The sequence below is a fragment of the Rhea americana genome, unplaced genomic scaffold (genome assembly GCF_003343005.1).
Source record: "Rhea americana isolate MKP2758 unplaced genomic scaffold, rheAme1 scaffold_55, whole genome shotgun sequence".
Lineage (NCBI taxonomy): Eukaryota > Metazoa > Chordata > Aves > Rheiformes > Rheidae > Rhea > Rhea americana.
The window spans coordinates 4,909,973-4,928,641 of record NW_028186701.1 but is presented as its reverse complement, the minus strand read 5'-3'; the positions used below and the strand labels follow the sequence as shown (position 1 = coordinate 4,928,641).

Genomic DNA, 18,669 nt, shown 5'->3' with positions numbered 1-18,669 from the left:
TTTAGTCGGCAAGTTCAGCCTGACATGGCCCTTCCACTAGGAGAAGGAAAGGTCAGCAGTGATCCCCTGTCAAGTTAAACATGAAGACCAAAAAAGCCCTTTTAGGTCACAGTTAAATGCTTACTTACCTATTATTGTGGAACGYAAGTGTCCTATGTGAAACTTTTTGGCAATATTAGGGGAGCTGTAACAAATTTCCACAAATAATATTCATTTAGTGTACAAAGATTGCCAGATCCAAAGATTCTGTAAAGGATTTCGAATTACATGTATAGCAAGAGAACTGAAATAAAATAACAGTTTTGAATATTCTTTTAGAACTCCCTGATTAGCTTCTGTTCCAAAGAGCAAAGTTTCCTATCCAAACAACTCTTCCTCCTGTATGAGTTAAAAGCCAGTGCTACTTGGAAGAAGACAGACAGACAAACAAAACCAAAAAAAACTATGCAAGTAACAAAAGACTTAAACTATCTTCTCATTTTCTACATGTTTTGGCACAATAGATTATTATCCTCATACCTTCACTAGAGATAAATCTGATACCAGAACATAAGACTTTTGTATACAAGAATCAGTCACTATAGTTAAGTTTTCTTCAGCCAAATGTGTTCTCTTCAAAGCTTGTCAATAGTGTATCTTCATGCCAAAGTCTAATATTTAATGTGAACATATGTTTTACTTTATTGTTTGTATTTCAGTTCAGTTTAAACTTACTCCTACCGGTATATTATTAGTCTTAAGCATTTACCTGAAAAATTTTGCAAAATAATCAAGTTAGATCTACAGATTATAGGTTCTTCTYTATTGACTAAAGGAAGGAAAAAAACAACAACAAAAAAACCCCACTCCCTCCACAATTGTTTGTCCCTGACAATAAAATGGAGGTTCAGCTATAAACATTCAGCTCCCAAATTAAAGCCAAGAGCTTCCTTTCTAGGACCAGGAAGCCTGCAGAGGGAGCGTAAGTGGACAAAAATATTTATACATAAAGAAGTCTGAGTCAGATGCTTTTCTTTCCACAAGCAGGTGAAAGCAAACAAAATTGCACTGGCCAAAAACAGCACTGGGCCAACAATCCAGAAAATTCAGCAAGATAAATGCCTGGCTGCTTTAGCAAGTCAGAAAGGTAGGTATTAAAGACACTTAAGCAGTAGAGTTGGAAAACAAATAAAAGCCCAGGTGGAAAAAGTAGTAGGCTAGTGGCTGAAAATTCAGATGATGTTTCTTGATCAAATAAAATAATAAAAATAAAAGAAGCCTACATACAAAGTGAAAGCTGTTATTCACCAAATGAGAATATTCTTAGTGAGTGGCAGAACTTTTTAAATACCAAAAGGCAAGTATATCAGAATATTAAATACAGCTGAATATAATATGGTTAATTTCACAGGCATCATACATTACAGTAATGAGTATCAGTCTGTAGATAAGGCAACCTTCTCAAAGGATTCATCACCTATTCTTACCTGAACTCAATCACTGCCTTTTGTCTAGGCACTGTAGAGAAGAGTTCACTTTTTATTTCATATTCTGAGCCATCTTTCAACACCTGTTGCAACACAGTCTAAAGGGCAACAAAGAAAATGGGAAGAAATATGCTTCAACAACAGAAAGTGGAATCAGAAAAACTGTTTACCAACTACCCAAGAGTCAATACTACAGCCTTTACTCACATAAGCGATTAGATTGCTAGTTAGCCAAGGAACAAGATCTAATATGCAGATGGAAATACCATTTAATTTTGAAAGCTATATCTGATCCATTAAAAAATAAATTCTAAGCAAAGACTAGGCTGATTTTGTTGAGAACTTGAAAGGATGGGGAAAGTCTCATGTTCTTCAAAATCGTTCAGTTAGGTAACTTGAGGGGCCAAAWGAGTAATCTGGAGTTAATTAGTGTGCAGGAAGTGAGAGTCACTCCCAGAACACGGGTAGGGTTGTGACCTCATATAAAGTGAAGGAGTCTTTATGCAAAGAGGAGTCTCATCTTACTCTAACCAGGACACTCACCTCTCCTTATTCAGATAATACATTTTAAAATAAAAGGTATCCTGTAGAACTAGACTATTGATTTGGATGAAAAAGTAGGACAGCCTACAAATAGGCCTGACTAGAGAATTTACCTCACCATGCAGAAAGTTTTCTCAGCAGGCTTTTTTTAATTAATAACAGAAAAGCTACATAACATATATCTGAGCTTCCTGAAAAGTGTCCTTCTCCCAAGAAGAAATCTTATCAAGGAACACTTTGCAGAGTTTGGCCACTTGCCTGAAATTCTTAAGAGTCCTATCTTAGCACCAAGGCTTTAGTCAAAGTGTGAACATTTAGAATGTAGGGGATACCACAGCACACGGCATGGCCAGATCACATAGGCACAATCCATTTGGGACACATGAGACTTCCCCCATACTCCTTGTGAGAGAGGGCCTGCAAGAAATCCAATGTGCTCTGACTGCATGAGCATTACCAGGTTTATACAGACCACCTGAATAGCACATGAGCGCTCTTCTCTCTCTCTCTGTCTCCAGGAAATCTCAGAAATATGAGAGTTCTAGTCTTCATAAWTATCAATAAAGCCACTCTAAAAGACAAAATAATCACTGTGGTATCCTCGCCCTCATTTTACTGCAAGTAGACTGAAGTAACAGCTCATGGAAGGTACTTTAGGAGTTGGTCATTATTTTACTAATTTTTTTATACTAAAGGGATATTTAAACATTAACCAATGGTTTAAGTGAAGACAAAACAGAGATGAAAGAGGCTTAGCCATTTTTAATTTAAATGGTATAAATATAAATTGCTTTTGTTAGGTTATGTGATAAAACTCCTCATTCTCATGCACACAAAGCAGCATAGAGGAACAACTGCAGGTGGGAGAACTCCAGTAACCCTGTCAGAGCAATGAGCCCCTAATCCAGTCCCAACTAGGGCTGTTCTAGAAGAGCCATAAGCCCCACTGTCCAAGTGTGAAAGCCAGCAACATGAGTCAATGGGAGCAGCTCTCCAGAGCACCTTTTAGACTGAGGGGGGTTATCGCCTAGAAGTACGAGACACATTATGGGATGCAAGGAAAAAGCATTTGGGGATCACACAAGACTTATTATGGAATGTTTAAGCACGGGACCAAAGACAGGAAAAGGGAGGGATCAAGATGGTTTGAGAAGGAACAAATGTGGGAAAATAGAGGGATAGGGGATAAAGAGAGCTGGCTCCCTCTTAACGAAGTTGGTCAGTACAACACTCGTCTGCATGCCCAGTGCAGTCTGTCCTGCTTTCTTACTAAATTCCATTTCTAGCTGTTCTCCTGGGTGAGAACAGTGTGCGTGTGTGTAGGTCTAAGCGCTAGCAACTGGAGTGGGTCCACAGACCAGATAGCCTGCTCATCTGTGGTATCAGCAATTGGAGCCAGTGAGGGTATGTGTGTCAGTGCATGATCATTAGTAACTAGGAATCTGGACTAGCTGGTGAGTAGGTTAAATGGCCTGGGAGCCAAGTATGCATGTGTGTGTCTCTACTGGGTAGACCACAGGGGCAGTTGGCTACTGGGGGAACCAGGGGAGTTCCAGCCAACTGCCAGAGGGGCTGTGGGGTCTCGGGTCATTAAGACTTGCTTGTGTGTATSTGTATCTCTACAGGAAAGAGAACATGAAGAGCTGGCTACCAGATTTGTCTCTCTGTCTCTCTCATTGCTCATCCTAGAACACAAGACAGTTGACTGTTTCTACCTTTTTTTCCAGTTACATCACTGCCCATGTGTAGTATTGCTTGATTAGTTCATCCATCTGCCTAATGTTCTTTCCCTTTCCTTTTGTAAGACAGCTTGCGTATACAATGGGAAAAAGAACAACTGGAGACTTGCACAAGAATTCAGGTCTCCTGGACCATCAAGTCACTTCAACTTAAGTTCACAATACAAAAAGGAAAAATACTCACGCACATACTACTAAGAACACATGCACATGCTACTAAAACAGCTAGGTCTTTCTACATACCAAAAGCTATCTTACTTTTTACTCTTAAGCACTAAAGAAGGCCCACTATTCAATCCTCACGTGTTCAAACRCCCCTTCCTCCCTTTACTACACCTGCAAGTCCGTAAACCCACTACAGATAGTCTATACAAAAGTATGTCTACTTTGAAAGCGTGGAGACTGGCTAAAATGCACCAAAATATTCCACAAAATGTTGAATGCTGTTTGTGGAAAGAAGAATTCTATGCTGACTATATTATCAATAATGCATTTATACAGTAAATAATTTCCTGTACGTACCTTGTATACTCCTGTTTGTCACACAGATGCCAATGCACTACAAAACTATATGAAGCTGTAAGTATTGGACAAACTCACTGAGGAATATAGAGGCCTTTAACCATACGAACTAAAGTGGAATTCTTTCATTCAGTGGAATGATTTTTTTTTCCCAAAATAGCCTTAAAATTCTTTTGCAATAGTTATTGGAGAAATAGAAGAACAAACTGCTCCTGTAGAGGAACCTTTAATTCTATTTGTATTATGGCACTTAATAAGGTAAGCCACAAACACATAAATCATGACATTTATCATAGACCTGTTCTTACCAGTGAGAGTCACAGCTAAATCTTATCTCCTCCTCTTCACTGGTGACATAATGTAAAATTTTATGTTCTAATTCCACATTGTTTCCAGCACTTTTTTTCTGAGCCTACATAGTTCTGCTTGAATCCTAATGCTGACTGGAGCCCCTAAAGGGAGGGAGTCTTGTGAAACCCTGCCCATGAATAAAATTTAATCTTGAAACTACTCCAGTGAGCAGTCAGCTGCTACGCTCTTATCAAGGTGGATTATAAATAGCCAACACAAAATTAAAGGATTTTTTTTTTAGATAATAAATGAAGCAATTGATAGGAATGCTTAAGCCTTAATAATTCATAGGAAGGAAGAGCTTTTATCAGTCAGGAAAAGTCCTTAAGAAAAAGGGTTTCTCCAGTATTAGTTAGGGCCTGACTTCCTACCCCAATTCACATGCAGTCATTTTTCCAAGACCACAATGTCATTTGCCACAAGCATTGCCTGGCCTATGTAGTAATGCTTTGAACAACACCCTGATGTAGTTTGCTCCACAAATTAGCTGAACCAGCTTAGCAAGACTTTCATCCAGGCTAAGTTTAACAGAACTCTAGTCTATCAGTACCAGCCATCCATTTATCTTCCCAAAGCTCTTGCAAATAATCCAGAGTGCAATTGAGACAGTACTCTAATAGACTGAGCGGTATCTTCCTTTCACTATGTTACTGCTTTAACAAATGAAGCTTTCAATTTTGGTTAGATATTGGGCTTCAAGGAGTACAGCTTCCTCTGTTTTGTAGCAAAGTATACAATGGTAAAACCGCAGTCAGTATTTTCAGATATCTTTCTATCCTCCTCCATTTTAAACAAGGGTCTTTATAGGAAAGATTAAAATTTGAGTTTATACTTTAGAAACTCAAAGGACCTGTCAAGTCTACCTTTTAAAGGGAGAAGTGTGAGAAAAGAATAAAAGAGTTATAATTATCAACTAAAGGTAGATACATTGTTTCCTCACATATTTTTAAAGAATAAACCACTGTGACCCTCATCCTGAATTCTGGGGCTACATAAAAAGCAGTAACAGGAATCCCTGAGAGAACTCATGAAAGACAAACAGTTTTACACAGGAAATTCCTTTCTAAGACAACCATAAGTATTTTTCAGGTTTGCACTGAAGACCTTATTTTTACCTTAGTGCATCTGAAATATTAACAGTACTTACCTTTGCTAATAATTCCCTGTTTATTGTGAAGTTTACTGTTCCTGGGCCAGTGCTGATTTCACTCACTACAGCATCACGTTTTAGCTAAAACAAAAGCAAAACTCATTTATGAAAACAGATAAATTGAAAAAAGAATCTTTATTAATTCAATCCACACGTAAGTGTTAAATAATTTAATAGATTGGAATAATAGATTAGATCACAAATGGATCATTTAATCCATCCTGTACAGAAAGGGAAGATTTTATTATTTCCTATCCATGCTTCATAATTCTGAATGTAGCTCAGCCCTAAGTGTTGTACATTCTTTTTGCTTCAGTCCCTACATACATCCAATCTGCATTTATTTCTTTGACTGGAAGCAGTAGCTGATCTCTTTGTATGCACAGAAGCAGAGATGTATTTGACAGCTTACACTGTATGTGACAGCACACACACACATACACACACAACAATCAAGATCAAACTCTTAAAGAAAACCTGAGACAGAAGTTTCAGGCTGCTGTTTCTTAAAACTCTTGACTTTTATGACAAGTAATGTTCCGCAGCACCCAACAGTATAAAACAAAGATGTTTAAGGCCAATATGTTAAGAATTGCATTTAAAAATTCCATAAGGCACATATTTTGAAAATTCTGAACCCAAGAGTAATATTTGGGCACCAAGGCTCTAATGCCAACSTCCTCCTTGCACAAATTTAAAAGACAACACAAATCACTTTATCACTTGGTTATTATCTTTGACAGAGGCAACAGAGGCAAGTCATATGTTCTTACAGAAGAACATAAGCATGAAAAAGAAATTCTGACTCCATGTTAGGTCTCATGCTTAGATACTAATTCAAACACGCGATGAAATCATGGTCAGCCTTCAAGATTCTCAGCCTTCAGAAGCTCCAATAGAAACAAATCCGATCGTTTAATCACAGGCTATATGAAAATGTATTTCTTGTATTGATTCTGAATTTCCCATACCTGTTAATTTTATTAAAGGTCCTTTTAAACTTGTAGGGACAGAAAAAAATGAAAATTTTTGATGGACTTTGTCCATATTGTTTATTCTGCTAAACACTTTCCAAATATACTGTCATTTGAATCGCAGTGTTTTTCATCTCTCTTTAATAAGAGTGTTCATCTGGCCTCTCTAGAGCTTTACCAGCTTCTTCTCCAAACATCCTGTGGTTCTGTAGTAACTAGATCTCCTCATATCTAAGGATTGGACTAAAACGTCACTATGCTGTACAAAGGCATAAAAATCAGAATTCTCTCAGCAAAGAACTAACAGTTCAAAGATGAGACAAGAATCAGCCAGGCAAGAATCGTCTTTTTGAAGAAAATCAAAAGCACGTGGAAACAAGACAATTACAACCTTTCTGACAGACAGTTCTTGGCATACCATAGCACATCATGTTCCATTCAGCATCATGTTACCATATTACTTGGGCCTTTTCAGTCTACAAGAAAAATTTCAATTGCTTCTGCCTAATCTATATCTCTGTATTTTCAAATACTGCAACCTATTTGATCAGAAGGACTGGAGCACCCGCCCTGTGAGGAATGGCTGTGAGAGCTGGGCCTCTTCAGCCTGGGGAAGAGAAGACTGAGGGAGGATCTTATCAGTGTGTACAAGTACCTGAAGGGAGGGTGTCAAGGGGACGGGGACAAACTCTTTTCAGTTGTCCCATGTGACAGGACAAGAGACAATGGGCAGAAATTGAAGCACAGGAAGTTCCGCCTGAMCGTGAGGGGGAATTTCTTTGCTGTGAGAGTGATGGAGCACTGGCAMAGGTTGCCCAGAGAGCTTGTGGAGTCTTCTTCTCTGGAGATCTTCAAGGCCCGCCTGGATGCAACCCTGTCTCAGATGCTCTAGGTGACCCTGCTGAGCAGGGGGGTTGGACTATATAATCTCCAGAGGTCTCTTCCAACCTTACCAATTCTATCAGTCTATTTCCTCATTTCCTAAGTGACTGAGAACATACCATTAAATCTTGAGGCACTCCATCAACTGCTTATCACAATAAATACTTACCGCTACCTACTTTTTGCTATCTCTCCATTATTTTCAATATAGAATATTAAGCTGATTTCTACATTACTTAACTTTCTTTGTGGATGACACAATCAGTTCAAATAAATTATATCAAGTGCTTCTCCTTTATCCACTCTCCAACAAAAAACACTCTAAAGGATTAACGATATTTTTTCCTTTTTTTAACCCACTCAAATGCGGGGCTTATATAACCTGTTCTTCCTTTCTGTTGTAACTGTTGTTCTACCTAAAGATGCGAGCCTCACTGGCCACAGTTTCCTTAATGACCCACAGTCAATGAAAGTGACAGACATAGTATTTGTAGCTTTCTAATCACTAGGAACAGCAGTTGCTTTTAAAATGAGATTTGACACAGGGAAAAATTCTGGAATAGATTGCCCACAGATGCTGTCATTCTCTATCCTTGGAGGACTTACACAGGAAAAGTCCTGAGCAAACCTCATCCAAAAGCCTGGAACAACCTGCTTGGAGAAAGAGGTTGGAATGGATGACTTACTGAGGTCCCTTCCAACCTGAATTATCCTATGATTACAGAACATACTTAAGTTGTTCCAGAACTTTTGGTTGTACAGGTATACCTGGAGGCAAACACAGCCTTGATACTCTGCACAATCAGCTCTTCTTTCACTTCAGTCAGAATATTCATCACAATCAGCTTTTTAACAGATCACAATCAGCACAATCAGCTCTTCTTTCACTTCAGTCAGAATATTCATCTGTTACAAGAATGAGTCCAAGGCATGGATCTTCTCATCTCAGCAGTAAAGAATGAAATGGAGAAATAGTATAGCTTCTCAGTAATATTCTAACCATCTTTATTTGTCCTTTTTAACTCTTGATTATACAGCAAGTCCACGGACTTTTTCCTCAAACTTACTTTTTCTGATGCAGATGAAGAATTTTGCTTGTACTTTCATTATTTAATCGATTCATTCTTTGTGACTAGCTTTGGCACAACTTTCTCATCTATACTCCTTTTCATTGGCATCACTAAGACAGTTTTAGATTGGAAAGGATTTTTTCCAGTTCAAATGATCCCTCAACCACAGCGATTTACTCCTCACCTTCTAGTCCGAGGAATAATGGCCGATAAAAAAAAAAAAAAAAAAAAGGTCATATTTTGAGAATATGCCCTCTATTCAGTAGTCTTTTGTACAATCAGATTTCCCTCTAAGCCGAGTAATTTTTCAGATGCTGCCTTAAAAATTAAGCACACAGCTTGGGCATTGCGTTTCTGAAAACAGGAGCACTGGGTAGCTCTGTACTACTGCAAAATCAAACACAAAGACTTTTGCCATTAGGAAGATACAGAAGAAGCCCTGGCCTTAGCTAGAGCAGTTCTATACTGTGAGAACTGTGTAGAGCTTGAAACTGGCAACAAAGGCTATCAAATATGGGAAATTATCAGTCTGACTGTTTGCCTTGTTAGCTTTGTCATCATTCTCTTCTAGCATGTCATCTATCTCATTTTAGCATGGCCAGAGTGGTGGAAAAAATGGTAACAACTTTTTTTTCAAACACTTCTTTTCAAGTTTATATATGCCACACTTCTCAGAATTCTTATCCCTTCCCTCATATTCAACTTGCGTTCCTTCAAGCTTTGTGTCACGTTTGTAGGCCACTTCCCATTTGTTTTGCATCTTTTTCATGCTGTAGTTACTCTTAATGCCTCAGCTACAGCCATTTCCCAAACTAACACTATGCTGAGAACACGAAGCTGTCTACATATGCCTGAAAAAGTTACTATTCTAAGAAACCTCAGTTTCAAGCACTTGGGGATTCTGAACTCAGTTCTGTTTGACTCACAAGCTAAACTCCATTTTCATTCAAATATTGAATCTTGTCTTTGTTTTTTCAGGCCACTGCATACTTACTTTTCCCCTTCGAGGTCTGAGAACCAGTACAGACCACACTACAGTCGTTAGACAGTGCCTTCTAACTTTACAAGTATTAGCTATTTACCCTAAACTATTTTAAAACAATACTTTCTCAGGAAATTATCTAATAATCTTATGTAAACCTACTTCTTAATTCTCTGTGAAGATTCTATGTACAATTATACTAGYTACTCTAACAGATGCTTGGCTTTATGACAGGGGTTACAACTCTAGTCTGTAAATTCATTATTGCAAATATACGAGATTAATATATTAGTGTACCTTCTCCGCTAACGTCTGTGCTCGAAGCTGAAGAGCTTGTGCTGAGTGATCACTAGAACGGTCTTCTGTTATAGAATCAACAGAAAACTGAAAATCAGCAACTTGCCTGAAAAAGGTAAGCAGATTTTAAAAAAAAAGAAAGAAAGAAAGAAAACCTGTTAAAATGATGGGGAGATTTGGTAGAGCCAAGCTGACTCCGTGTATGCCATGTCTAGTTAGCAAGCATAAACTAGTCACAGCTGCTTGAAAGTTCACTCCTCATAAATAAGTGAAATTTACTTTCTAAGATTACAGCTCTCAAGCATGACACTGAAAAAAATCCTTAACTTTGCATGGGTTCTAAGCAGTTTCACATTCAGACCCTAAAGGCTGTAACATTTGCATACAATTTTTAGTTTTTTAGAGCAGTTAAATTTGTTTTGAATTTGCTTGAGAAAAAACAGTGATTTAATTAGATTTAAGTATCTTCTTATAATTGGATTGGTATATTAGCTGAGATTTGCTTTTCTGAATTTATTTTCCCTTAAAGACCTGTTAAGCTTCTGCAATAATAAGCACAATAAAAAATATAGCATAATACTGTAACATAAAATGAAAACACTACCGTTTTTTGGAGACAGGAACTGCAGATATAGACWTTATTAAATTTTCTGGTGGTAGATCCAAAATTTTTGAAAGCTAAATTTGAAACAAAGAACAAAGTGGTATATAGTCACATATGTAGTTTTACATAGTTATAGTTTGAAGTGAATTTCCACCCAGATAAAGAAAAAACAGAAATACTTATTAACTAGAACTATTTCAAGCCCACTGCTTTAAAGTATGGGACACAAACCCATCAAATAGTAAAGGTGTCCTAGAAAAGATTAGACCAAGCACCATACATAGTTTTTTTTTTTTTCCTTTGAGGAACTCGATTATTCCCTTRAATGCCCTTTTCTACCTACGCAGGCTCTCCATCTCACTTAGCTTATCAGGTACGTAGTAAATGACRGACTGTAGCATACAAGGGCATCACTTCGATATGAACTACCAATGCCTGCATTATGGCCAAAATGCAGTCTCTTATTCAATGCTTCAGGAGCTTAGGTCTACGAGGAGGGGAATGGAGTAAAGCTTGAGGCGCTGCTGCAGGCCTGGTTCGTGAGGGGAGCCCTAAAAACGGGCGCTACGTTAAGCACGAAGGGGCGCAGCGGGGAGSGTGAGGCAGGCGGCAGCCCCGCACCAACCGCCCCTCGCAGCCACCAACGGCCACCGCGCCCGCGCGGGGGACGGGGCGTTGCCACGGGAGACGCTCGAGTGCCCCCCTCCCCCCAGGTGCTACCAGGGGGCGGGGCCGGGGCGCCTGCGCCACGCCTCGAGGCAACCGGTCGGGACCAACTGTGAGACTCCCAGGAAGGGGGTCGGGGTCAGAGGGGGCGTCCCGGTCTCGGCGGCCCTTTCSTCCCCAGAAGGGCGGCTCTTGCGGGAGGGAGCGGCGTACCTGGGAAGCAATGCTCCTCCGAAAGGAGCAGGCTGCCATCGCTGCGCAGGCAGGCGGAAGGTCATAGTAGTCGTCCCTCCCCCCCCACACTCCATTTCCGCTAGCCCAGGGGCGGGTCGGATCGTACCATTCTCAGGACAGGGGGAGAGGGAAGGGAGAGGCTATTGCTCCCCTTTGCTTTGAATGGCGGAGAGGGGACAGGCATACGGAGAGCCGGCCGTACCATTGGACGGGGGAAGGAGGGAGAACAGCGAAAGGAAAGCAGCAGGTTTCTAGCGTTTCGCGGGTAAACAGGGGCGTCCTCCTCGAAGTGCGCATGCGCCGCGTGTCTCCACCTCCCTTTGCCTCCCCCCGCCCCGGCCCCCTCTCTGGTTGCATCCAGCGCGGGCGGTTCGGCCGTTACCGCCCGGAGCCGGGAGCGCGAGAGGGGCGACATGAGCACGTGCTCCGTCTCCAAGGTGAGCGGGGGAGCGGGGCGCCGCCCTCGCTCCTTCCAACCGCCGCTCCTGGCGCGCGGGGCCGCGGCGGGCGGCTCGGGGCCTCGGCGGCGGCGGCGGGCGGAGCGACCCAGCGCTGCCCTGCGGGGCGCGGCCGGCCTCGCTCCCCGTGCGGGTCCCTGCCGAAAGCGCTGACGCCTCTCCGGCTTTCGCAAATAAGAGACGGCTGCGAGCAGCCCGCGCACCCCCGTCGGAGCCGTGTGCGCTGAGCGCAGCCGGGCTCCCGTGGGAGGGACAGGAGTGCAGCTGTGCGGATGCTGGAGGCAGCTGACCTGCAGAGCTGCACAGGCAGCCTCCGTTTTGTTATTTCCTATCTTCTTTTCTCCTTCACTCAAGTGCTTCCTGTGGTGACCTTTGCTGTAATATATTTTCAGCATTGCTATTAAAAAAAGAAACTATTTGGCATTCCTTTGTCTTCCCTTCCCTTGCAGCGTCCAGTCCTGCACTGTCTTCGTCGCATCTGTGCCTCTGCCCTCACGCCCACCCCGTCCTGCTTTACCCAAGGCATTTTGGTTTCTCAAAAACGTGTGTTTCCCCTCTGCCACTTCTGCCTTGCTCCTCTGTTTTTCTGTTAACATACAAAGCGCTTGCAGTTGAAGTAAAATTTACATACAACTGCACTGAGCAGTAGAGTTACGGCTGCATGTTTTGCCACGTCTAGCTGAAATAACATCGCTTGGTGTTACTTCTGCAACATTTGTTGTATCTTCTCCCCGAAACTAATTTTAATGRTGAAATATAAATAAAACAGTATTTGTTAACATTTACATGTAATCTTAAATTTCTAATTTTGCCTTGAATTTTTTTTTCCCTCTGAGTTGGAAGTTTATATTGGCATATAGTTAGGATTGGCTGTATGGGAATTATGCTCATCAGAGTGTGTTAATGTAGAGGGAGGCTTAATATGTCATACTGAAATGCTAAACTCCTTGTTTCCTGTCCCGCCTGATTGTACAGTGAGCAACAGCTGTGCTTTGCAGCAGACTGGAATACATTTTTTTTTCATAGACTCCTTTTTCTTTATATTGTTTTTCATGGATTTGCGATGTGCTTCTGGATAGTGTGGAAGTTACTGTGCATATTGTTATGGTGAGGGGTAAAAGGAAGTACTTCTAAACAAAGTTAAAACTTAATCCAAAACAAGCAGATTTCCATTTCAAAAATGCCTRTTATTTTTAAGTAGTTGTGTAATGGAAAGTCCCTTGCTTTTGTCCAGTGTCTAACATATGGCACTTCTTTCCCATTTTATAGTATGGGCTCTACTATGTTGAGTGATGCATGGAAATCTGATGCTTCCAAAGCATTAAACAAAGGATATTTATATTTCATTTGATTTAAGCATATAGTGTTTCTTCTTATATATATGTGAATTATACAGTAAATTTGACTTATTCCAATTATGCTGTCATGAATTACTATTCTGGTACAATGTCTGTACTGCAGTATAAATGAGGTTCTAGATGAGCGTTTTGTAGTGAAATTGTTCCAGAACGTTAAGAATATGTAGAATAACCACAATTTCTCTCCTATAATTTTTAGATGGTTGTTAGTATATGTGGTAAAACAGGAAGTTTCCAAGGATGTACAGAAACACAGTTTTGATGTCAAAATCCTCATAACGGTTTAATGCATTCAGTGCATTGATTTTATATTGTTTTTAACTGCTTCATATTTTAGAACTCAAAAATTAGTAATATTTAGAAAAGCTTTGCACTCCATAAAGCTCTTTTTCCAGAGGAGTTGTTATATTGTTATTGATGTTTTGCTTCAGTTTCCTCATTTATATCAAAAGGGAAAGAACTTGTCCAAAGTCGCTCAACAGACAGTGATCAAAACTGAACACATTTCTGGGTTTTATTTTTACTAGATCATTCTTACAACAGCAATTGAGCTATCTTAGACTGAGTTTGGTAATTTTTGTTTATCTAAGCATCTCTGTTGGGAAACAAGGTGCGTAAGCAGACTAAGTCAATCCCATGAACATTTGTATGCTTCTCCTCCTCCAGCAGGAGCACCTCACAGGGAGAGTTGAGGAAAGCATATAATTTTTGATCTACAGGAAACTATGACTCTTCAAAAAAGGTTAATTTTGTTGGGGGGAAGAAATTTCRAAACTTCTAGAGGAAAAATGAAAAAATTCTTCCAAAATTCAAAGCTGAATACTTGTGTTTGTTTTCCTTTTCCCTGGTGAAGCAGAGATCTAAATGAGGCATGGCTTCRGTTTGGCAGACTGCCTGGGAGGCAGGGTCTTCGTTTGCCTGAATGCTTTTCCAAACAGTCATCTTGCTTCTAACCATTTTCCTTAAAACCTTGCTTGAGCTGGGATGCGTGTGTTACTCTTGGTGGCCAAATTGGGATGCGCGTGTTGCTCTTGGTGGCAGGGCAGTGTCATTTACTTTTGTAAGTGACTTAACATTGTATTATTCTGGATCTTCTTTTCTATGCATCTCAGCCTCTTAYTTCCTCCATCTCCCTTTTTATAACTGAAGCTCTACGGCAGACTTTTTTGCAGTGGCCTTGGAGGATCCTTTTCCTGTAAATTTCAAAGCTAGTAAAGGTATATGAAAAGTTTAAAGATTCTTCTCTGGTGTCATTCAGTTGGTAAATGAATTAAAAGACGTAATGGAAAAGTGGAAAAGCCCCTCTCAAGTATGCTGGGACGCTGCTTCCACTAGTTTCCCAGCTTGAAGTAGAAAAGTAAATGGACAGTGTGGAAAGTTAGTCTGTCTGGAACTGATGTCCTTAAGACACTGGCAAGTTGGTTTAATGGAACACCGAGGTTGAAGGAGAATAAAGTTACTCCTCTGGCCTCAGGAGCCCTGGTCAGATTGATGCTCATCTTGAAGTTTGTATTTTTCTTGCTATTCTCTAGGGCTGCTTTGTGTTTAAACCAAGTCCCAAGAAGAGAAGGGTATCTCCAAAAACAGGTTAGTGYATTTTGGTGTACATTGCTGTGCTTTAGAAGGGTTAATCCTGCAAGCTTCAGTTCAGATTGAATTCTGTGATACCTGTGTGCGGATTTCTGTTGCTCCTTGATGTCAGTATTGCTGCAAGCTGTCATTTCTTCAGAAGTACTTYAGCAAATTGTTGGGTAGTGTGAATATTTTTTTTCAACTTCAGCAATCAAGAGACTGTTGCTATCATTAACTCCCCCCATTAAAAAAAAGATGGAACTCTTTTTTTTTCAATGCCACTGTAAACAGATTCTTAGTCAGTAAGCTATCTGAAAAGGCTGAATAAGTCCTTTCCAAGCTGCGATGGTCAGAAATGATAATCCATTCAGATTGTGTTTTGAACGGCTTGCCTAAGTCTCCACAGGAAAAGAATAAAGAAGCCATCTGTGAAGATCCCATGACTTCTATCTACTAGTCCTTATTACATGGATTGGAGGAAAGAAAGTATATATGCTGTGTATATGAGTCTTTTTGCCCATCTGAGAAAGACTGAACAGGACTGAGCCTTGCTGGAGCTACAAATAATGCTGCTTAAATAGTTGGTGTTTGAGAATTGCTCAGGAGACTTACTGTTTCTATTCCCAGGTTAATTTTTTTCTGGCAGCACCTGAGCTGTCAAAAGCTGTGTCTATTCCTTTAAAAAGGAGAAGAGGGGGAAGTAATTAAATGAGATTTTTTTGAAATTGCCACAGGCTTATTTTTTACCAGAGGGACTTACTACAACACCTGCTTTAAAGTTAATCCGAAGTTGTTTTTTTCTGTGAGAGTTGGCACATTTGTAGCTCAAGGAATGAGAGGTAGGGAAATACAAGACAACCTGTCACCACAGATCGTTGCAAGGTAAATAAACKAACAACCTAGACCTGTGCACTTAAGCCATGTTGGAATCTTACCCTTTACTGAATTTTATGGTTTTGTTATTGTAAAATTAATAATGCTTGGATAAATCCTGATAAATATATTTTTCCAATAAGCAAACACTCTTCCATARAATGGATTTGACTGAACTACTCCTAAAAGACAGGCAGAGGTGAACTAAGYTGATAACAAGCAGGTGTTTAGAATATTATTTTAAACAGGTATTTCTTTAAATGTGCATGTATCTAGTTTGGAAGCCCAAACCTGGCAGGTGTGAAGTTTGTCGTGTTTGATAACACTTTTGCACTCTGCAAAGGCCTTTTGTGCTTTTTATGCATGTTGTCTGAATTTTGATAGCGTAGAAATAATGCTATTCCTTGTAATACATAAATGGTGTGGCTTCACTAAAAGCCTAAGGCCTGTGTAATCAAAGTGTTGTGTGTTTAAGTGATATTCTTAGGATAAAAATGAAATATTTCTTTTGGAGGAGACAAAGAGATGGAGAGAGACGGAGGGCCCTTTTTCATCACTTACTTTTTCAAACATTATATGCTCATCAACTGGTTCTTTCCTAGAGATCAGACTGCAGCTGATACTGCACTGAATAGCTAGTAAATGAACCTTTTTATAAAATGTTTTGTTTGCCTGTCTTTAGAAGTAGAAAAACCTAATGGTTAAGTTTATTGCTACCTTTAGCAACAGTCAGCAGGTTGCTTACTTAATCTTCAGTCCTTCTGTCCTTCCAGGTAGTGTTAGCTAAACCTTAAAAGCTATTCTGGACCTGCTAAATGTATGCTGGGACTGTAGAAAGGTGATTCCAATCCGTATGCATTTTTTTTTTCCAGAGAGGAAATGTAGACTGCTGGAATGTGTGAGAGGGGGAAAAAAGAGACAGTGAGCAAAATCTCACTCTTCTTTTTTATTATTTATTTATTATTATTCTATTCAGTCTTCTGTTTTCCTTCCAGCCTGGCCTTGGCTTCTTAGTTGGAAGCAGATGGAGAGGTTCTGTACTCATCATGTCTCTGAGGCAGAGCAGCATCTGGGAAACTGAATACATTTAGAAGGCACTGTTACCAAAAACAATCTGATTTTAAAGGCTCGATGGCTTTTTAGGTGAAGCTCAGACACTTTGCATCTCCTTTCCACCAAGAAATGTAGACCTGGTTTGTGCTTAAAAGTTTTGCAGTCATAGTTGTGTTGGTTAAGATAATGTACTATTTTTAAAAATCTCACATAACCTAACAGTCCTTTTCCAATATACCTTATTATTTTCAAGAAATTGATATTAGTTGCATCTTTCTTGGGAAAGAAAATGGATTTTTCATGTATCTATCCTGCTAAGCCCTTTTGGCTTCATATTTGACTGTAATAGTGTTTTTGCAAGGGAAAGTTTTTTTGTTTTTTAATTTGTTTTAATAATGAGTGTTTGCCCCGATTGAGCTTTTAGAGACTTGAGGGGAAGCCAACTCTTACCTTTTACCTGCACACATGGGTAACAGATTCTGCTTATTTCCTCACTTATTTTGCCAAATACCTGCAATTAATTGGTTAAGAGAAATAATCTCCCTGGATTTATTTTAAGATAATGTTCCTCTTTCAGCCAGATGCTTCAATTTATTCTCAAAAAAAAAAAAATGTTTTGTCTTCATAATCTTATTTGTGCTCACCTTTGCTTTTTGTCTTTCCAGCTGACTATTTCAGAGAAGGAAACAATGATCCAGAGGATAGTGCACTACGATTTGCTACTTGTCAGTCGTTATGGAAACAGATCAAATCTGAAACGGAGGTGAGTCTTCCTGGTAATACTAAAACAGCAGTTTGCATTTGTAACACTGCTTACTTGTTTTTTTGTTTCTGAAGATCTTTCTTTCACTGCTTAAAAGAACAATTCATTAAAGCAACAAGAGGGCCAGAGATATTAACTAAGACTGGAATTGGTGTCCAGGATATAAATTAAAAAAAAAAAAACAGTTATACTTTGCTGTTAATCAGAGCTATATGCTTTTGGCGCTTCAAGCAGCTTTTTACAAGCTTCTGTTTTTACTGATTGTCATTTTTATTAATTCCTGGCATATTGCTGTTTCTATCTCTGATTCAGCTGTATTCCTGCAAGCCCTGCAAGGATTTTATGCTACTTTTGACCTCAGTGTTGCAGAGTTTATAGCAGCCCGAGATTCATAATGGTTTTGTGTGACTACAACTTCATGGACATCAAATACTGAATAACACAGCTGCAAGCTTAGTTTATTGACTTAATATGGACAGTGTCAATGGGCTTGTCTGGTGGGAATGGGAGTTTATTTCATACTGAACTGTGGCCTACTCATTGCTGTGCGTTAGATGGCATGCTGTTGTTGGGTCCATATAGCCAGCTGGCTTGTGTTACAGTATGAATAATTGCTTCTGTGCAGAAAGGATTTCCTCCTCTATTCAAAGTCAAGAATTCTGGGCAAGTATTCTGTATTCCTGTGCCTGCTCTTGGGCACTAAGCATTATGAGATTTTTTTTTCCAAAGTTTGTTTTGGGATGTACAGTGGAAGCCAGCTGGATGCAGTTTACAATCTGGGCCTAAACTCAAAAATTCCTCTAATTCTGTTCCTACCATTTCACAATCCAGCTCACTTTAACTAATCAGCTCCCTTTCAAAACATTTCTGGCCAGGATGTGCAAAACAGTGCACAACATCATAGTGCTGATGAAGGAGAATACACAGAAGTTTGTGGAGTTGYTTGATATCTTCCAACCAACTCCTTCAGCTTTGCTAGTTAGCCACCAGTTTTAGCAATAATGTTGAGAGCTGCTCCAGATACTGCTTTGGCAGCCACACRGTGGGACAAAAGGAAGAGGATGTAGCAACTTTTGGAAGATCTTTCTTGGGCACAATGTTGTGTGAAGGCC

The 18,669-nt window shown here is 39.8% G+C and overlaps 2 protein-coding genes across 6 annotated transcripts in view; one reads left to right on the top strand and one right to left on the bottom strand.

Moving 5' to 3' along the window:
• The window catches only part of RARS2 (arginyl-tRNA synthetase 2, mitochondrial), a 39,671-nt gene extending 28,135 nt beyond the window's left edge, over positions 1–11,536 (bottom strand). For both annotated transcript variants that reach the window (XM_085318736.1, XM_085318737.1), the window contains exons 1-6: positions 11,460–11,536; positions 10,581–10,654; positions 9,977–10,082; positions 5,769–5,852; positions 1,467–1,564; positions 129–184 (exon numbers count right to left, since the gene is read on the bottom strand). In XM_085318736.1, coding sequence (XP_085174862.1) covers positions 129–184; positions 1,467–1,564; positions 5,769–5,852; positions 9,977–10,082; positions 10,581–10,654; positions 11,460–11,498 — 457 coding nt within the window. In that variant the 5' untranslated portion in view covers positions 11,499–11,536. The remainder of the gene's footprint in view (positions 1–128; positions 185–1,466; positions 1,565–5,768; positions 5,853–9,976; positions 10,083–10,580; positions 10,655–11,459) is intronic.
• Positions 11,537–11,659: 123 nt separating this feature from the next.
• Positions 11,660–18,669, top strand: part of ORC3 (origin recognition complex subunit 3) — a 38,409-nt gene continuing 31,399 nt past the window's right edge. For 2 of the 4 annotated variants that reach the window (XM_085318733.1, XM_085318732.1), the window contains exons 1-3: positions 11,760–11,917; positions 14,829–14,883; positions 17,460–17,557. In XM_085318733.1, coding sequence (XP_085174859.1) covers positions 11,894–11,917; positions 14,829–14,883; positions 17,460–17,557 — 177 coding nt within the window. In that variant the 5' untranslated portion in view covers positions 11,760–11,893. The other 2 variants (XM_085318735.1, XM_085318734.1) reach the window with 2 other exon arrangements.